General features: G+C 36.7%; 1 protein-coding gene across 1 annotated transcript in view; it reads left to right on the top strand.

Annotated features, from left to right (window-relative positions):
• NRPA1 (nuclear RNA polymerase A1) overlaps nt 1-15,994 on the top strand; it is a 74,973-nt gene that overhangs the window by 29,697 nt on the left and 29,282 nt on the right. Inside the window, exons 12-15 of the mRNA XM_010253602.3 lie at nt 1,142-1,360; nt 8,049-8,315; nt 8,412-8,553; nt 9,926-10,131. Of these exons, the coding sequence (XP_010251904.1) occupies nt 1,142-1,360; nt 8,049-8,315; nt 8,412-8,553; nt 9,926-10,131 (834 nt within the window). The remainder of the gene's footprint in view (nt 1-1,141; nt 1,361-8,048; nt 8,316-8,411; nt 8,554-9,925; nt 10,132-15,994) is intronic.

Raw genomic sequence — 15,994 nt, 5'->3', positions numbered from 1 at the left:
GTTGCTCTTCCTTTGAAACCTCCCCACACATCCTACATCTACTTGGCTCCACCTTCACTCCTTTTCTTGCAAGCATATCTGCTGTTAGGCGTTTTCCAAGAGTGGCTTACAATAACCCTCATTACTGTTTAGCCTATTATAAAAAGATTTAACTGAAAAAAACTCCTGATCTTCCCCCAACCAAATTCTTTTATCCGACCTAGAGAAATCTGTTGTGGTGGAACTGACTTCTTGCATCATCTCCAACCAATGGGCTATTTCCCAGTTATCCAGTTTTTGTCTGAAAGTGGGACACCAGTCACCTGCATTCCTGTCATGTGAATATACCTCTGAGGTCATGCAGTTTTTCTTTTGAGTTATCTCATATGGTGTTGGAAATCTGAACTTTAGATGTTGCCATGTTGGTCTTCGCACAAGTCCTTCCAGAATTTTACCCTTGAGCCATATCCAACTTAAAACTTAATTTCCTTTTTAAAATCCAATGCTGATTTCTGAATGCCTTTCCAAACTGCACACCCATGAGAAATGTTGGGTTCTCCCTGGTCCCAACTGAAACTTCTAGATCCATATCTTACCAAAACAAGCCAGATTAAATTTTCTCCACAAACTTTTAGGCTACTAATTCCACCTCTAATACCACTTGCCGAAACAAGCCAGATTAAATTTTCTTGATCTTGTCACTCCTAAACACCAGCTTTTCTTGACTAGGTGAAGTTTGCACTCTTCCTTCCATCCCTTCCACAAAAAACCCTCTCATCCTCTTCTCATTTGTTTTTTCTGCACAATCGGAAATTGAGAATAAAGCCAATACATTGGTAATGATCACAGAACACTTTTAATTAGTTTCAACTTGCCTTCTTTTGAAAGGTATCTTGCTTTCTATATTATAATAATAATAATATAAGCTCACAGAATGAATAATATAGTGTAATAAATCTATTCTAATACTATTAATAACATACAATAGAAAATATAAAAATATTATGCAGTGTCATATATATTTAGGCTTTTGGTCGAGGTGAGCCTGCAAGGGGGCCTTGTCACCTAGATGTTGCCTTGACAATTATGCTTAGAAGTTTAAATTATCTTTTAACATAAATTTTCTTGAATAAAAATGAAAACCTTTGTTCTCAATGGCCAGGATCATATTATAAGCGCTGTACTTCTTACAAAGAGGGATACATTTTTAACCCGGGATGAGTTCAGTCAGCTTCTATACAGCTCTGGTGTCTCAGCTACTGCACTAGGATATTTTGTGGGAAAACCAGGCCAAAAGATTTCTACCATAAATTCTGAAGAGGAGTTAGAACCTGTGCTGCCTGCTATTTGGAAACCAGAACCCTTATGGACGGGTAAACAGGTTAGCTTTTCTTTCGTTCTTTTTTTTTTTTGTTAAATTTTTATCTCCATCATTGATAATAGTCATGAGTAGAAATGAGGAAGATGCTTCTCAGAAGGAGATGGTGAGATGCTTTTACACGGATTTGACCCAAAAAAGAGAAAAAAAAGGACTTAAAGATAAAGTATGCCTCAAGGGCTGTCCAGTTATTTCCTATTGGAATGAAGGTATTATTTGTTCATCTACTTGAAGACTTTATAAGCTAAAGTCTACTCTGTTGTAGATGCAAATATATCTTTATGTATACTATGAAGGCCGTGGTTTACTTAAAATATGCCATCTTTCCTTTCCTTCCGTAAGAACAGTATGGTGCCATTCTCCACCGCTAAGGTTCTTTTGCAGTTTTTTCTCTTATTAACCCCATTTTGTTGTAGGGTCGTAACATGATATTTGGTGTATGAGACTGTGAGAATTAAGGAAGTCAACAAAAGCATGAGAAGCAAGGTTCAAAGTATCGATACGATAGACCCCGTATCCGGTGTTTCATATCTATCTTGGAGTTGTCAAAATAAAAGTATAAATTTGCATTTTGAGAGTATTGATATTTTGGACCGTGATGAGAAGTATAATTAACCACATTATTTGATTGCAATAGACAAACAGTTGAATTGAACTGGGTCTTAATTTTCATAAAAATGAGTTGAAAATGGAGTTCAATTCCTAACGTCATTCTTGAATAATTGTCTACAGAAGTAGACCTATAGGACAATGTTATTCCTTGATTAATTCAGGGGTGGTGTGAGATTTGGGTTTAAGTAGGAATTTAAGAGACCTTGAAATTAATGAATTGATTCCCTTGTTCAATTTACTACAAGACATTGCCCTTAATCCTTGAGAACATAAAGGAGTTGATTCACATATTGGTGGCACACTGGCTGAAATCCTTGGACTTATTCACAGGTTTTACTTTGGATGACTTGATGAGAAATTGGAAAGGGATAGCAAATTCTGCCCAGATTTAGAGGGTTTGAAGTCCTTATATCTCTCCTCCTCTGGCTTCATAAAACTGAATTTTGATGGCAGTAGCATAGGGAATCCAGGGCTGTCTGGTATTGAGGGAGTTGTCAGGAATGAGGAAGGAAATGTCTTAGCCATTTACTCTCAGGTCCAATTGGACAAGGTGACTCTCTCAGGGCTGAGATCTTTGTGGCCTTGGAAGGAATCCAAAGAGCAAGAGAACTGAACATTAGGAGGCTGGCAATTGAAGGTCACTCAGAGGAGATTGGCTTCCAAAAGGGCAAACCTGTGCCCACACCCTTCTAACACCCTTTTGCAACCTTGCATTGAGAATATTTCCCCATGAAATAAAGCACACAAGTGGGGAGATATTCTCAATGCAAGGCAGTAAAAGCTGCTCAAATGGGCTTGCCCTGACTGAAGCCGAACTCCACTCAGAGGTGGTTGTGAGATGGTTAAAGGAAGACGACTGGAATCTGGAACTACAGCAATAAAGAAAAAATTCTAGTGGTTGGCTAAAGACATTGAGATAAAATGCAGTGGGGTGAACTGGTGGAGAGAACTGCTAACTCATTTTCTGATGGGTTTGCCAAGCAAGGGGTGAATAGGGATTCTTTGTTTTGGGCTCATTTCTAATCTTGATTTCTGTTTTGCTTGCAGGAGACTTAAGATAGTTTACCTCCCCCTGGTTGTACTTAAATTTTCCTAAAGTTTAATGAAGTTAAATGTTATTGATAAAAAAAGACATTTGTCCTTAATCCTTTGGGTGTTGTTGAGAGGGTCTGGAGACTCTGGACCCTGTCTGTAAAAGAGCCACCACATTTGTTCATCTGTTTTTTTTTTTTTTTTTAAATTCCTTGTTAACCAAGTTGACAGCTTTCCTTTCCCAGATAAAGAATTTTGGTCCCGCCTAATTCCCCCCAAAGTAAAGGTTTTTTGTTGGGAGGCAGACTCCAAAGGTTTGTGTTCTATGCTGGAAAGACGGGGAAAGTGCCAACCATCTTTTTTGTAGTGCTCTTATGAATCTCAGACTTGACATTATATTTTCTCCTTGGTGGGTAAAGAGTGGAAAACTCCTTCAGAGGTAGCTGATCTGTTCAAACCACAGGTTATGAGATATTCTAAACCAAGACCGAAAATTTTATGGTAATGTGTAAAAAGGGCAGTGTTGTTGGATTTATGGAGTGAATGAAATAGCAGAATATTTGAAGAAAATTACAAAGAAGTAGAGGAGTAAGCCTGAATGATTTATTAAGAGGGTTGAACCTTTTTCCAGATTTGCAGGTTCTAATAACATGGTACTGCAAAAAGTTCAGGTGTTGTAAGTAGGGGTGTTGTCTGGGAAACCCTGAGTAGGGGTGCAAATGGACTAGATTATGATCCGGTCCAGATCTGAATCCGAGCTTATTTTTGTTCGATTCGGATATCCTCCTGTCGGATTTTCGGACCAGATCACCCCTATCCCACTAGGAAGAATACAATCTGATCTGACCTTAATAGGTATTTATTTATTTGAAAATATGTTTATATTGCAATTTTGTGTTTTTTATAGAAAGTCATGTATATATTAATATATATGATGAAAATAGTTGAAAAATATTTGTGTTTTTTGTTTTTCTTTATGGAGACTTTTATATTTTTTTCTTTTAATAATTTATTAAAATTTTTGGAAGTTAAATCGGATTTGTTCAGATTCCTATATCCAACATCATTCATGGATTTGGATTTGAATCGACTTATATGATATCCGATTGAATCTTCAAGTCGGATCAGATTTGGATATCCTCTGATTCCAATGCAATCTGATCTGTTTGCATCCCTAACCCTCGGAGCTCAAGAGTGGGAGGAGTGGTTAGAGACTCAGCTGGCAATGTAATTCTTAACTTTTCAGGGCCAGCTGGATTCATAAATTCTCTAAGGGAAAAGCTATTGACTTTGATTCAAGGCCTTAAACTGGTGGCTGAACAAGGGCTATCAAATGTAGTGGTGGCGGGGGACTGTCAATCAGTTATTTTATGGGTGCACTCTCAGGAATTAACTAATACCTTGGCAATTTAGACAGTTGGTGAGATTGGCTCAATCCTTAGTTACCAGCTATAATTTCTAAGAGGCATTTCATTCGCTGTTTTTGGCCTCTTTTGGCTTCTTCTAAGGCTGTTGTAATTTTTGGCCACCAGCTTTGGTTCTTAGCAGTGTGGTTTCTGTTCTTTAATTAAAGTTTTCCTTGATGCTTATTAAAAAAAAGTATACCTCATAGGCCCACAGAAACTTAACTGCACAAATTGAAACTTCTTGGACACTTGACTGTTGACTTTAGTTGGAAGAAAGTTTTCACTGATTCTTACAAAATTGGCATGCGGCAAAATCTAAAAACTGAAAATGGCTCTATGGAAGGGCTAAATGGTTGAGATTGTGCAATGAATGGTGACCAAGACAACAGTGTTGCCAGAGAGGTGAAGAAGTTGAGAAATGTAAAGTTGTGCTTTCCAAATCACCGTCAAAGTAGTATAGTACTCTAGACTCATGTGTGCCTCTAATTGTCCTCTTCATCATTAGATCCTGAAAATTACAAAAAAAAGTTGATGGTAATTGATCAGTTAAAAGATTTAGATAACTTGCTGGCAAACATTAAATTTAAACGAAACTGTGGAACACATATTATGGATTAGAGAGCTAATTTGGGACCAGGTTTTATGAAGGATTTAAATGAACAAATAAGTAGAGTACTTGTCATATGGTTAAATGCTCCAGAATTAGCTATCCAAGGAGCAGCAGTTCTGGACATAAGACATATAGAGTTGATACTTGGTTGTGCCAGCTTAATAGTGTTGTGTCATTGCCATCTACCATTTTGGCCACAATGACATCCACCAGATGTGTCATTGCCATGTACTCCATGTATATTTTCTCTTCCACCACAACCACAACTGCAACCACAACCAATACCTTGTCCCACTCATCCCATTGTTGCCAATGCAAACCTCTCTTTCATCCCAAAGGTGCAAGCTGGCTGAAGTCTAGAAAAGACATTTGGAAGAGAAGGCAACTCAAGACTGCCAAGAATTTGAACTCTAACTATTTCATACTCATTGCAAAGGTCATCCCTTTGCTTTATTATCACTCTAAAATCAATTGATATGGGCTGATAAATGTTTAACTCTTTACAAATGCCATTCAAATCTGAATTAATTGATAAATTATGGTTATGTGTCGCTTCTGGAATCCATCCTTTTGAACCCAAAACTCTTTGCTGTGTCCATGAAAACTAGGCTACCACTGGTCATGGTTGCTCCAGATTATTTGACAGCCAATTTCAGATTTACACATCCTTTTCCACCAATTCGGCATATTTGGGTTTATCTGCTTGTGGTTTTCCCACAAATAAGCACTTCGTCTTCCCTTCTCCCATTAAGAAAACTTCCCCAGATTTGGATCATGGGGCATAGTTTGTAACATTCAATTTAGTGATTGTTATCTGTGCTGGAAAGAAGTCTGCAGACACCATAGGAGAAGCTTTCATCTGCATCCTATCAAAAACTGATTACCAATATTCAACGACACCAGGGATTGTGCACAAAAGAAACTATTCATAAGGTCTTATCACCTTGGAGCAAAAATTCAACAAAAGAACCTCCAAAAGTTCACTGATTCAGAAGAGTAGTTGCAGGTCAATCGCACATACTGCTATAAACTGATCGTAACTCAGTTCACATGTACTACAGACATATGTATCACTTTTCACAACCTGTGCTCTTTCACTATCAGTCATGTCACCCCTCTTGGATTTCCCTAATTGAGGGTCTTACTTTACCAAACAGTCACCACACACAGTGATGGTTAGAACCATTCTATGGGACCCATCTTTTTTTAAGAAGCAGTTGTCTCATATCTAATTCTTAGTTCTACTTATGGAACTGGAAAAGAAAAAAAATAAGAGATGGAGTAGAACAGATAGAGAAAGAAGATGAGAAGAATATTGGATAAAAAATGATGAGAATCTCCAATCATGTTTGGTCATTGCTCTTTACCATGAAACCTGTTGGAACCTAGTTTCAGCAGAGAAGAGAAGCAGCTATAACCATACGCTGAGAAGAGAAACCAACAGTCTTGCTTTTAGTTGAGATTAGAATTAGTTAATCTCTTCTGACTGGCGGGTCAGTAATATTATTCACTAATACTTATTTTTACAATTATATTCCTGTTTAGTATAAAATAATGACTGGAGTGTCCTTAATAAAGTGAAGAGACCAAATGACCCCCTACGCAGCAATAGATAAAATCCATATAAACATCCTATAAACAGTGCCAAAAGCACTATAAGCAGATCAACTTCTTGACACTATGTAACCTTTCGCTTCCAAATTGCTTTAGCCAGAAAGCCCTTGGGAGAGGATGGGGAGGCATAATTGCTTCAAAAGGAGGAACAAGAAAAAGGTTCTTCCTTCATAATTGGGGGTTCAGACGAATACTCTTGAGAAAAGAGATTAGGGTTAAGGCCAATTTTTTCTCATAATCACTCAGTTATATCCTCACAGCTAAATCTCAAACTTGCCTGAAATGGGTATCAATGCATTGTTCAGTTTCGGTTGTGACCACACACCCAACGATGTGATAATGTCATCATTACTGTTGCAGGATGTGAGCTCGTTGTTAAGATGGCAGTGACTCCTAAAAAAACCCTAGATCTTGGTCAAGGGTGATTTTAGATGATTTTTTGATGCTGGGACAAGTTCATTGGAACTGTTAGATATTTTTCAAGAATTTTCTTTTTGAAAACCCGGAAAATTTCCAGTTTGGGTGTTTGACAATTCATTTACCTGGATGGGAATTTTTGGGGGTTTAGGCTGAATCTATTCATGTTACCTGATTATTGGAGAGCTGTGCTGATTTCACTGAAATTTAATAATTTTGAGCATTTCATGAAGAATTTCTTCACCTTATTTAGCACCTAGTCTTTTTCCCCTTTTTTTGGGCTGTAAACGATTTGCTGCTTGGGGGTAAGTATTGAGTTATTTTGGTATCATTATCTTCATCTAAGCCTTATTCCAGCTCCAGCCATATGGGGTTGTTTACATGAATTGGGTTTCACCTTTCATTCTGTTTAATGCCATATCTATTGTTAAACTATCAGTGCTTAAACCGTTTTTTTGTACAGCTCCAGCCATATGGTATTGACCTAATCCTGCTGGTTCTGGCCCCTTAAACTTGTAATGGATTTTTTCTTTGTACAGGTACTTTTACATTATAAACACATGTGCATGGGCTGACCACCCAGCTACTCTTAATCTCTCAAATTGTGTTTTCCTTTACATTTATCAGCCACCCTTTTTGCCACTATAATCTGCTTCTACGTCCATGTTGCTGTACCCAACAGAATGTCCTATTCTCAATCCCTATTTTTGAGGTCAATTATTCTTCCTGAGTGGAAATCCCATTCCTAATTGGTCAGTTAAGGATGTTAACAATGTCAATACTTTCCTTTATAAACTCCCCATCAATTCTTGAAGTCCATTGATTTTCTGGACTGCATCCATCAATGTTTAATTTTCCAAATTTAGGTGGTGTCAGGACCAATTAGAGTGGGTTATAGCATGATAATTTATAATGTGTATAAGTTTGTTGTTGTGCTATTTCCAAATTGTTTATGTGAATTGCATGAATTTAATGTTTATTTGTTCTTGTGAACTTTTAGGTTATTACTGCAGTGCTAAATCATATAACCAGAGGTCGTACACCATTTAGTGTTAGAAAGGCTGGGAAAACTCCGGAAGAGTACTTTGGGAAAACAAGTGGTGAATATGAGTTATTAATTCACAAAAACGAGCTTGTGCATGGGGTTATTGACAAAGCACAGTTTGGTGGTTATGGTTTAGTTCATACAGTGCAAGAGCTTTATGGTTCAAATGCTGCAGGCGTCTTGCTTTCAGTGCTAAGCCGCTTATTTACCATTTTTTTGCAGGTAAATTTGTTTACTTCAGTCTTGATTACTGTTCTCATTGAACCTTTTTTTTTTGTCATAAAAGTAATTGTTAACATGTTATAAGTTACGTTGCAGATGCACGGGTTTACATGTGGAATAGATGATCTTTTAATAGTACACCGTTATGACTTGGAAAGGATGAAAAAACTTGATAAGAATGAACAAATTGGTGAATTTGAGCATTGGCAGTTTGTTGGTTGTGCAGATGGTGATAAAGGTTTGACTTGATTTTCATAAGCGATGTAATGTTTAGATTTTCAATGTCTAAACGAATGTTCTCATATTAAAATGTCCTTTAAGTTATGAGGAGGGAATGATTTCTTACCTTGTTTCATATTTCCTGTCTGATTAGGGATCTTTTGAAGACTCGTTGCAAAATAATGTTTATGAGTACATGGGTAATCAGAGAAATGAAGGATTAATTGCAAAATAATGTTTATGTACAAATACCTTAAAAGCAACAAGCTTTATAATCAGGATGAACATCTTTATAAAAAAGGGACTAAAACAGAGTATATGTTATATAGATTTAAAAATAATAGGATTGCAAATAAGGGTAGACTTAGGATTGGAGACCAAGAGGTAACTCAAAGTGACCTCTTCCAGTACCTTGGTTTGACAATTGATAACAAAGGAGAGATTGAAGAGTATGTTGCCCATATAATTAGTGCAGGATGGGCAAAATGGAGGGGTGCATCTGGAGTCTTGTGTCATTGGTAAATAGCACTTGGGTTAAAAGAAAAAATTCTATATAACAGTTGTAGTGCCAGCTATGCTGCATGAAACAGAGTGTTGGACTGTCAAGAAAGCAACACGTTGAAAAAAGAGTGGGCAGATATGCATATGCTGAGATGGATGAGTGTAAGAACTAGAAAGGATAGGGTCAGAATGATGTCATTTGGTGGAACCTATGAGTAGATTCAATAAGGTGATATAATTAGGGAGAAAAAGTGATTTATAACAAGTTGAAAAGGGCTAGGGATATACCAGAAAGGAGTCAAAGGACATGGATTGAAGTAGTAGGAAATGGTTTAAATACCCATAAATTAACAATTGATATGACATACAACACAGTGAAATGGTGGAATAGGATTGAAGTAGTAGGAGATGGTTCATGTTGCCGGCCCTGGATAGGGATCTTTTGGGAAAGGCATATTGAGCAGGAATTGCCATTGTTGATGGTTAAGAAACAATTTTATTACCTCTTATTTTCATTATGCCTCTTATTGCCATTGCCATCTTAGTCACTTTGTCTACTAACAATTCCTTCAAAAATCTGCTCATCTACTATCAACTCATTTAAAATTTCACTTTTTCAATAAAACCTATAAAATGGTCTTGTTCTAATACATGACATATGTCTTTGTGTGGAACTTCTTCAATGAATATAGGTTGTGGAATGGGTTTTGCAGTTTGATTTTGAACTCTAAACTAATTTTTTATATTGAAGATTAGGAACTCATTAAATCACCGAAAAAGAATCCCCATCTGTATTATTTAATGGTAAAGGTGCATTTATGCTCATTTCTAGATATGCAGTTGGTTTGGTGTATATATTTTCTTATAGTATTGTTATCTTGCTTTTGTAGATCCCATTAAGCTGCAGGTGGAGATTGAGAAGGCTATACGTAGGAATGGTGACTCTGCAGTTACTCGCTTGGATAGACGAATGTCTGGTGCTATGAATAAATTAACCTCTGAAGTTAATAAGAATTTATTTCCTGAGGGGTTATGCAAACCCTTTCCAAAGAACTGCCTTTCTCTCATGACTGCAACTGGAGCTAAAGGTGGTATGGTAAGTAAATGGTGTTCTCTCAATCATTGTAATTTAGATTATTTTAGTAAGTCTTTTATGGTTTTTTTTTTTATTTAAATTAAGTCTAGATTAGCAATGCTTCTTATAGTTCGTATGTTGTGTTGCCAGGACATGGCATCCGTGCTGAATATACTTTGAACTTTTTTCTTTATTGATTCTTACAAGGAAAAACACCTGTAAGGAAGCACAATTTCACGATAAAACACATTTACTGGTTATAGTCCTAGATTGGACATGAGATTTCTTCTTTGGAGTCTGTTTTTATACAACGAGTAATGTCCATTTTGTCAAGCCAATGCTTAAATGGTGAGGCATTTATTTGTCGTTTTCTTGTGCCATGTTGTATAAATAAGAGCTAATGTGTGTGCAGTAGCTTTATAAGACATCGATTTTCAATCCATTCAATGGTTTTGAGGTGAACCACAATGCCAATAGGAAAGTAATGTGTTATTGATAAAAAAATAGGGAAGTAATGTATTCACTGTGGTAGGTCATTAGCAAGTGGCCTTCATAATGGAATTGTCATGAAAAACCTCTTCTTCTACTTGTCCCGGTTTTGCAAACTAAGTAGGGCGTCAGTAATTTTCACACTGAAGCACATGTTCCTTTTTTTTTTTTTCTATAATCACTTATCTTTCTAAGTAACTAGGAGTTAGGACTATATATTTGCTATATTTTAGCAGGGTCTTCATCTCTTTCATTGTTTCTTTGTTTTTCTGTTCTCTTATGAAGCACAGTCACAAACACATAGATATTCTTTCTGTATTCTCTTTTGTAACTGTTTTTATTGTACTTTTAATGTTTAATTTGTTTCATTTTACATCATTTTAATGTTTGACCATTGCAATTCAACTTGGGAAACTAGCTACCTGTAGAAAAGGTGGCTAATAATTACAAAATTAACTAGATGTGTTGAATAAGGAGGGTAAAAATTTCCCCTATAGTATTTAAAAAAGGTGCAAATGCCTCCTTTCTATTTTGACTTTGTTAAAAATCTCCCCTATAGTGTTTAAAAAAGGTGCAAATACCTCCCTACCTCTAACCTTTCTGTAATTTAAAATGCTTAACTTCACCTGTAATTGCTTTACTTTGCAAAGTAGGGAAACCATATGTCTATTGCTGTTTGCTTTCCCAAGTTGTGGCTTCAGAGGAGGTTGTTCACCGCTCAGATCGAGGCACTAGTCATAACATTGCAAGACTTCTTTCTCTCTGGTTACTGGGTAGCTTCTTGGTTCAGACTTCAGATGTTGGTATTGTTCTAAACGTTCCTAACTATTTCTCCTATCCAATTCGGGAGGTTAATGCTTATAATAGTTACTGTTGGATGATATAACTTGGGATCTTTTCAAACAAAGGAGTTGATTGGGATTTTTATGAATTACCAAGATAATATACTGTGGTGTGGGTGCATTATTTGTGGTCCATCATGGTCAAATCTTGGAATTTCAGGTCTCAGGGCCATGAACATCACGAAGGGTTGCTGGGATGGGGGGAGATGTTGAATGCAAACAGGAGTAACAGTGATGGTTTTGAAGATTGAACTCTTCTGCTTCAACAGTTCCAAAGATATATCTCGTTGAGGGTGTCAGATTTGATCGTTGAGATTCTAAGGTTTTAGTCTTTGCCAGTTCAAAGTGCAAGAGGTATTTGCACAAGTGACTTAAGGCATCCTATCTTTCTTAGACAGCTGTGTATGGGAAATGGCACAATAAGGGCATTGCGATTGAGTCTGTAAAGAAGAGGCATTGAACCACTAGAAATCCGTAAGGTTAATTGTAAGTCCTACCTTGGAGGTGATCTGGAAGAGAACTGAGCAAGCTGAGATCCGAGATGCTGCTAAAGGAGGCTGTTCTTTGGGAAGTCAAGAGGGGATCAAGAAGATCAATGATGAAAAGAGGAGAAAGAAGTCAAAGGTAATGGCAAAGGCATGGAACATTCAAAGGGCTATTTGTCCAAGTTTGCTGGTCTGAAATGTCCCAAACTTGGAAATCTGGTGAAAAGTGTTAAGCATGTTTTCATTACCCTGCTGCAGATAGTAGAGTGGAAGGTACATGGGTTCTTTCATGGATCTTTCCCGTAATAACTACTTAACTGGAGGGAAGTTCAAGGAGAAAAAATTCATCGTGGGTGGATATCTTCGATTTCAAATTCTTCACTTTTCAGTGTCTTCATAATCTAGATAGAAGCCAATAAACCAGTTTCCCAATGTGATTATGATTGTTTACAATTATCATCCTTTCCATTTTTGATCGAACGAATGGATGATTTATTATTGGAGCAGAGAAATTCCAAACTTACTACTAGAACCTCTCCTGTCAACAAACCCAACAGTAGGCATAGCTTCAAAAGAGTAGGTAGAATCCATGGCATGCAAGGGAAGAACCGTTGCTGTGGCAGTTAAAACTGAACTTTAGCTGGCTTCTACTGTGGGCTAACTTTACTTCAAGTTTTTGACTGCCTTCTCCAATTGATGCAACATTGTTCGGTTGACAAATTTTGGTGGGTGCATTAAATCATCATAATTGCCCTGTTTCAGTAGAAAAGGCTGAAACGAAACAAAGAAAAGCCTTTTTGGGGTATTTTAGTAAATGTGCATCTAATCAAGTTGATTGAAGGGTAAGTTTGACATTTAAAAAACTTAATGCATTATGTTAACATTGTTCATTTGGAAAGCTAACAGAAGGAAGGTATTTGCACTTTTTTTTCAAAACTATAGGGAGGTTTTTATAATTTACCGAAATAAATGATCATTGCCTAGTTGCCTGGGTGACTATGTACTTTCCTATTGCCTAGCCTCGCCTTTGTGCCTTCACAACTATGTTAATGTAGATTTACCACATCAGTTTATTAGTTCTAAATAGAAAAGGATATTCACGAAACAGCTCTTTTAAGCTACTTCATTTTTTACTTCTGCCTAAAGCAAGGTTGATTAAGTAAATAGGTTGCAAACTATAAGGGGTGTTTTAGTATTACACAAACTATAGGGGGTGTTTTTGTAAGTTACCCAAAGATAAACACAAAACAAAACCAAGTGTACTTTCATAAAATAAACTCATCATCAGTATGTAAAGAGAGTTTTTTGTTTTGGTATTTAAGGCAAATATGTAAAAAACGTTATTAACAAGGCACATGAAAATTAAAGGTGGGAACTGTAAATGGGAAATTAGAATCAAGTTTAAAATGGTTCAAGGTTTCAAGCACATGTGAAATCTCTAGATTATGTAAATATAGTTCTGTATTTGGTAGGACTTTGGTCATTAATTTCATGTATGGGTTACAGTATTAGGTAGGCTGAGGTTATAATGTTGTGGCTTACAAGAACTTAGTACTGCTACTGTTATATTTATCATCCTCATCTTGGGAACTATCTGTCCTGAATCCTTTGTTGGCTACTAGAAGCAAGGCAAGCAAAACTCCCAACACTTAGAATTTTAATTTGTAGATACACCTTGATATATCGTGTAAGCACAAAGGAATTTACATAAAGTAAGTAATATGTTTGAGCTTGCCTCAAGGGGCGTGGCACAAGGGTGACTCGTAGAATCAGGAATGCAATATGTTTTACATCACATTAGCTACTTGGAGTAATGCAATTGAGGGAAAAAAGAGATTGTGGGCTTTACATGCTTGAAAATGTTTTATATGTTTGATTTTATTTTTAAATTTTCATTTGAATATGCTTTACATGTTATGTTTATGTATTTTAATTTTAGATAATAGGTTTTTTAAACCATTAATTTTAAAATTTAGGTTTATATTTCTTATTAATATTCTGTTTATTATTTTTTATTTTTTGAAAATTTTGGCATTTTTTAATTTTGTAACATTTTTTTGACTTTTTTAGCATTTGTTTTGTATTTTTGTACCTTGCTTCTAAAGGCACGCGCCTCTTGCCTCAGACGCAATATGGTTGTTGCACCTTGTGCTTTTAAAACACTGTACACAAGTAGGAGCTTTAGTCTCTTTTTGTATATACTATTTCCTCCCAGGATCTTGTTGGGTATTGTAATGTATTTTGTACACTTTGCCTTCCTATCAACTTGCCAATATAACAAAGTGGCTACAAGCAAACACTGTCTACAAAGTTGTTTTTGATGGCTACAACACTGTATTTCAGACAAATAATATGCTCGGTGCATATCAGGGGGACACACAACTTTCTCTTGTGGGTTTTTCCCTTCTCTCTGCCATTGTTTTGGACTTATTCTTAGTTGTGGAGAAGGCTAGTGAGTTTTGAGGCAAAAAATTTCATTTTTGAATAAGTCAGAGTAGGCAGGTTGGTCTCTTTGAAGATTAGGGAGTTGAAAAGTCTTGGGTATTTTTGGTAGGTGGGTAGGTCTCTTCGAGGTTGCCTCAGGCAGGGGTAAAAGCTTGGAATAGAAGAGTTTCAAGGAAGTGGAAAAAAGAAGATATGAAGCACAGAGGAATGAAAGGGGTAACTTCATTGCATTGCTTGAATTTTTTTGGCAAGGATGAAAGCAGTTGCTATGTGATGCAGTACGGGATTCGGCCGAACTGAGTAAACAATTACTAAGTTGGCTTCGACAACCCATCTTAGTTCATTTTTACCAAGTTAGCACCTCCACGGAATTTCTGTCTTAATTTGTATTTACCAAGTTAGCGTTACAGAGGGATTTTCAAATTTGTCTTCAATTAGGACTTTCTTTTTGAGGAGATTTAGGACTCTAATAAGGAGTGTTCAATTAGATTAGGAAACTTTCTTGTAGGAGACATAAGGGTGTAAAGAAGTCTATAAAGAGTAGCTAGGGCAAAGTTTGGGCAGTTTTGTTGATTTTTTCTTAAGTATTCAGTGAAGAGTCTAATTCAAAGTTTCAAAGGGCTGTTGAGGAGGTGCTTTTAATGCCTAGATTGGAAATGGAGCTGACCCATTCTAGAACTGTTGAGCTAGGGTATATTGAATCAGTAAGGGAAACCTTAACTTGAGTTAGATCTAGTGGGTCAGTTGGTTGATTCAAGAGGTGGATAATGAGAATGGGCTGGCTGATTCAAGAGGCGGGGTTCTTGTTGTGGGGCCTGGTAAAGTTGAATCTGACAAGGTCACATGATACTTTAAATGAACACATGATGGGGAGGGTTGTGAGCAGGTTGATGAACCTTCATTTCGGTTTGTCATCCTCTTCTACTAATCCTATCACAGGAGTAAGCTTGCAGCATAGAAGACTATTAAACAGAACCATTTCTATGAAGCGTGAAGGAGGAGTTAACGTTGCTTGCTTTAAGGGTGGTGGTTTAAGCAGTTTGGGTAATGCTGTGAAGGGTTCTCTCTTGATGGAGAACCAGGAGCAGGCTATGGAGGCTTGTGAATTAGAACCTCTAGAGCCTGAACAGAAAACCACTTGAGATACTTCAGGGGAGATACTGATGGAGGCACATAACAATAGGACAGAGCAAGAGAAGCATTTTGGTTTTGATTCTGAAGATCCAATTGTGACCTCTCATGCTAGTGACTGAAAGACGGTATAAGATGGAAAGTTAGCACAAGGACAAGGGTGTTGCCAAATCATCCCACTGTCACACAGGTTACTATTAGAAAATTAGGGGTTGAATTAGGATGGAAAAGAAAGAAAGTTTCATTAGAAGGGCATGTTAAATCTCTGAGGTTTGAGGCTTGGTAGAGAAAGGTTTGAAGAAAGGAATTTTTGAGGATGGCTCTTGTAGCAAAATCAAGAGAACATATAAGAGAAAAGTTTGAAGACTAAAAGTAACGAAATGATCTTTGCTGGAAGTAGCATCTGTGATAAGTCAAAACTTAGTTTGAAAAAGAGATTGTGAGATGACTCAATACTGTTAATCAGAAAAAAACCTTGCAAAGAGAGGTGGA

Source organism: Nelumbo nucifera, chromosome 7 (genome assembly GCF_055504915.1).
Source record: "Nelumbo nucifera cultivar China Antique chromosome 7, China Antique-T2T, whole genome shotgun sequence".
Lineage (NCBI taxonomy): Eukaryota > Viridiplantae > Streptophyta > Magnoliopsida > Proteales > Nelumbonaceae > Nelumbo > Nelumbo nucifera.
The sequence above is the reverse complement of the archived record's forward strand: the minus strand, read 5'-3'. Positions and strand labels throughout refer to the sequence as shown.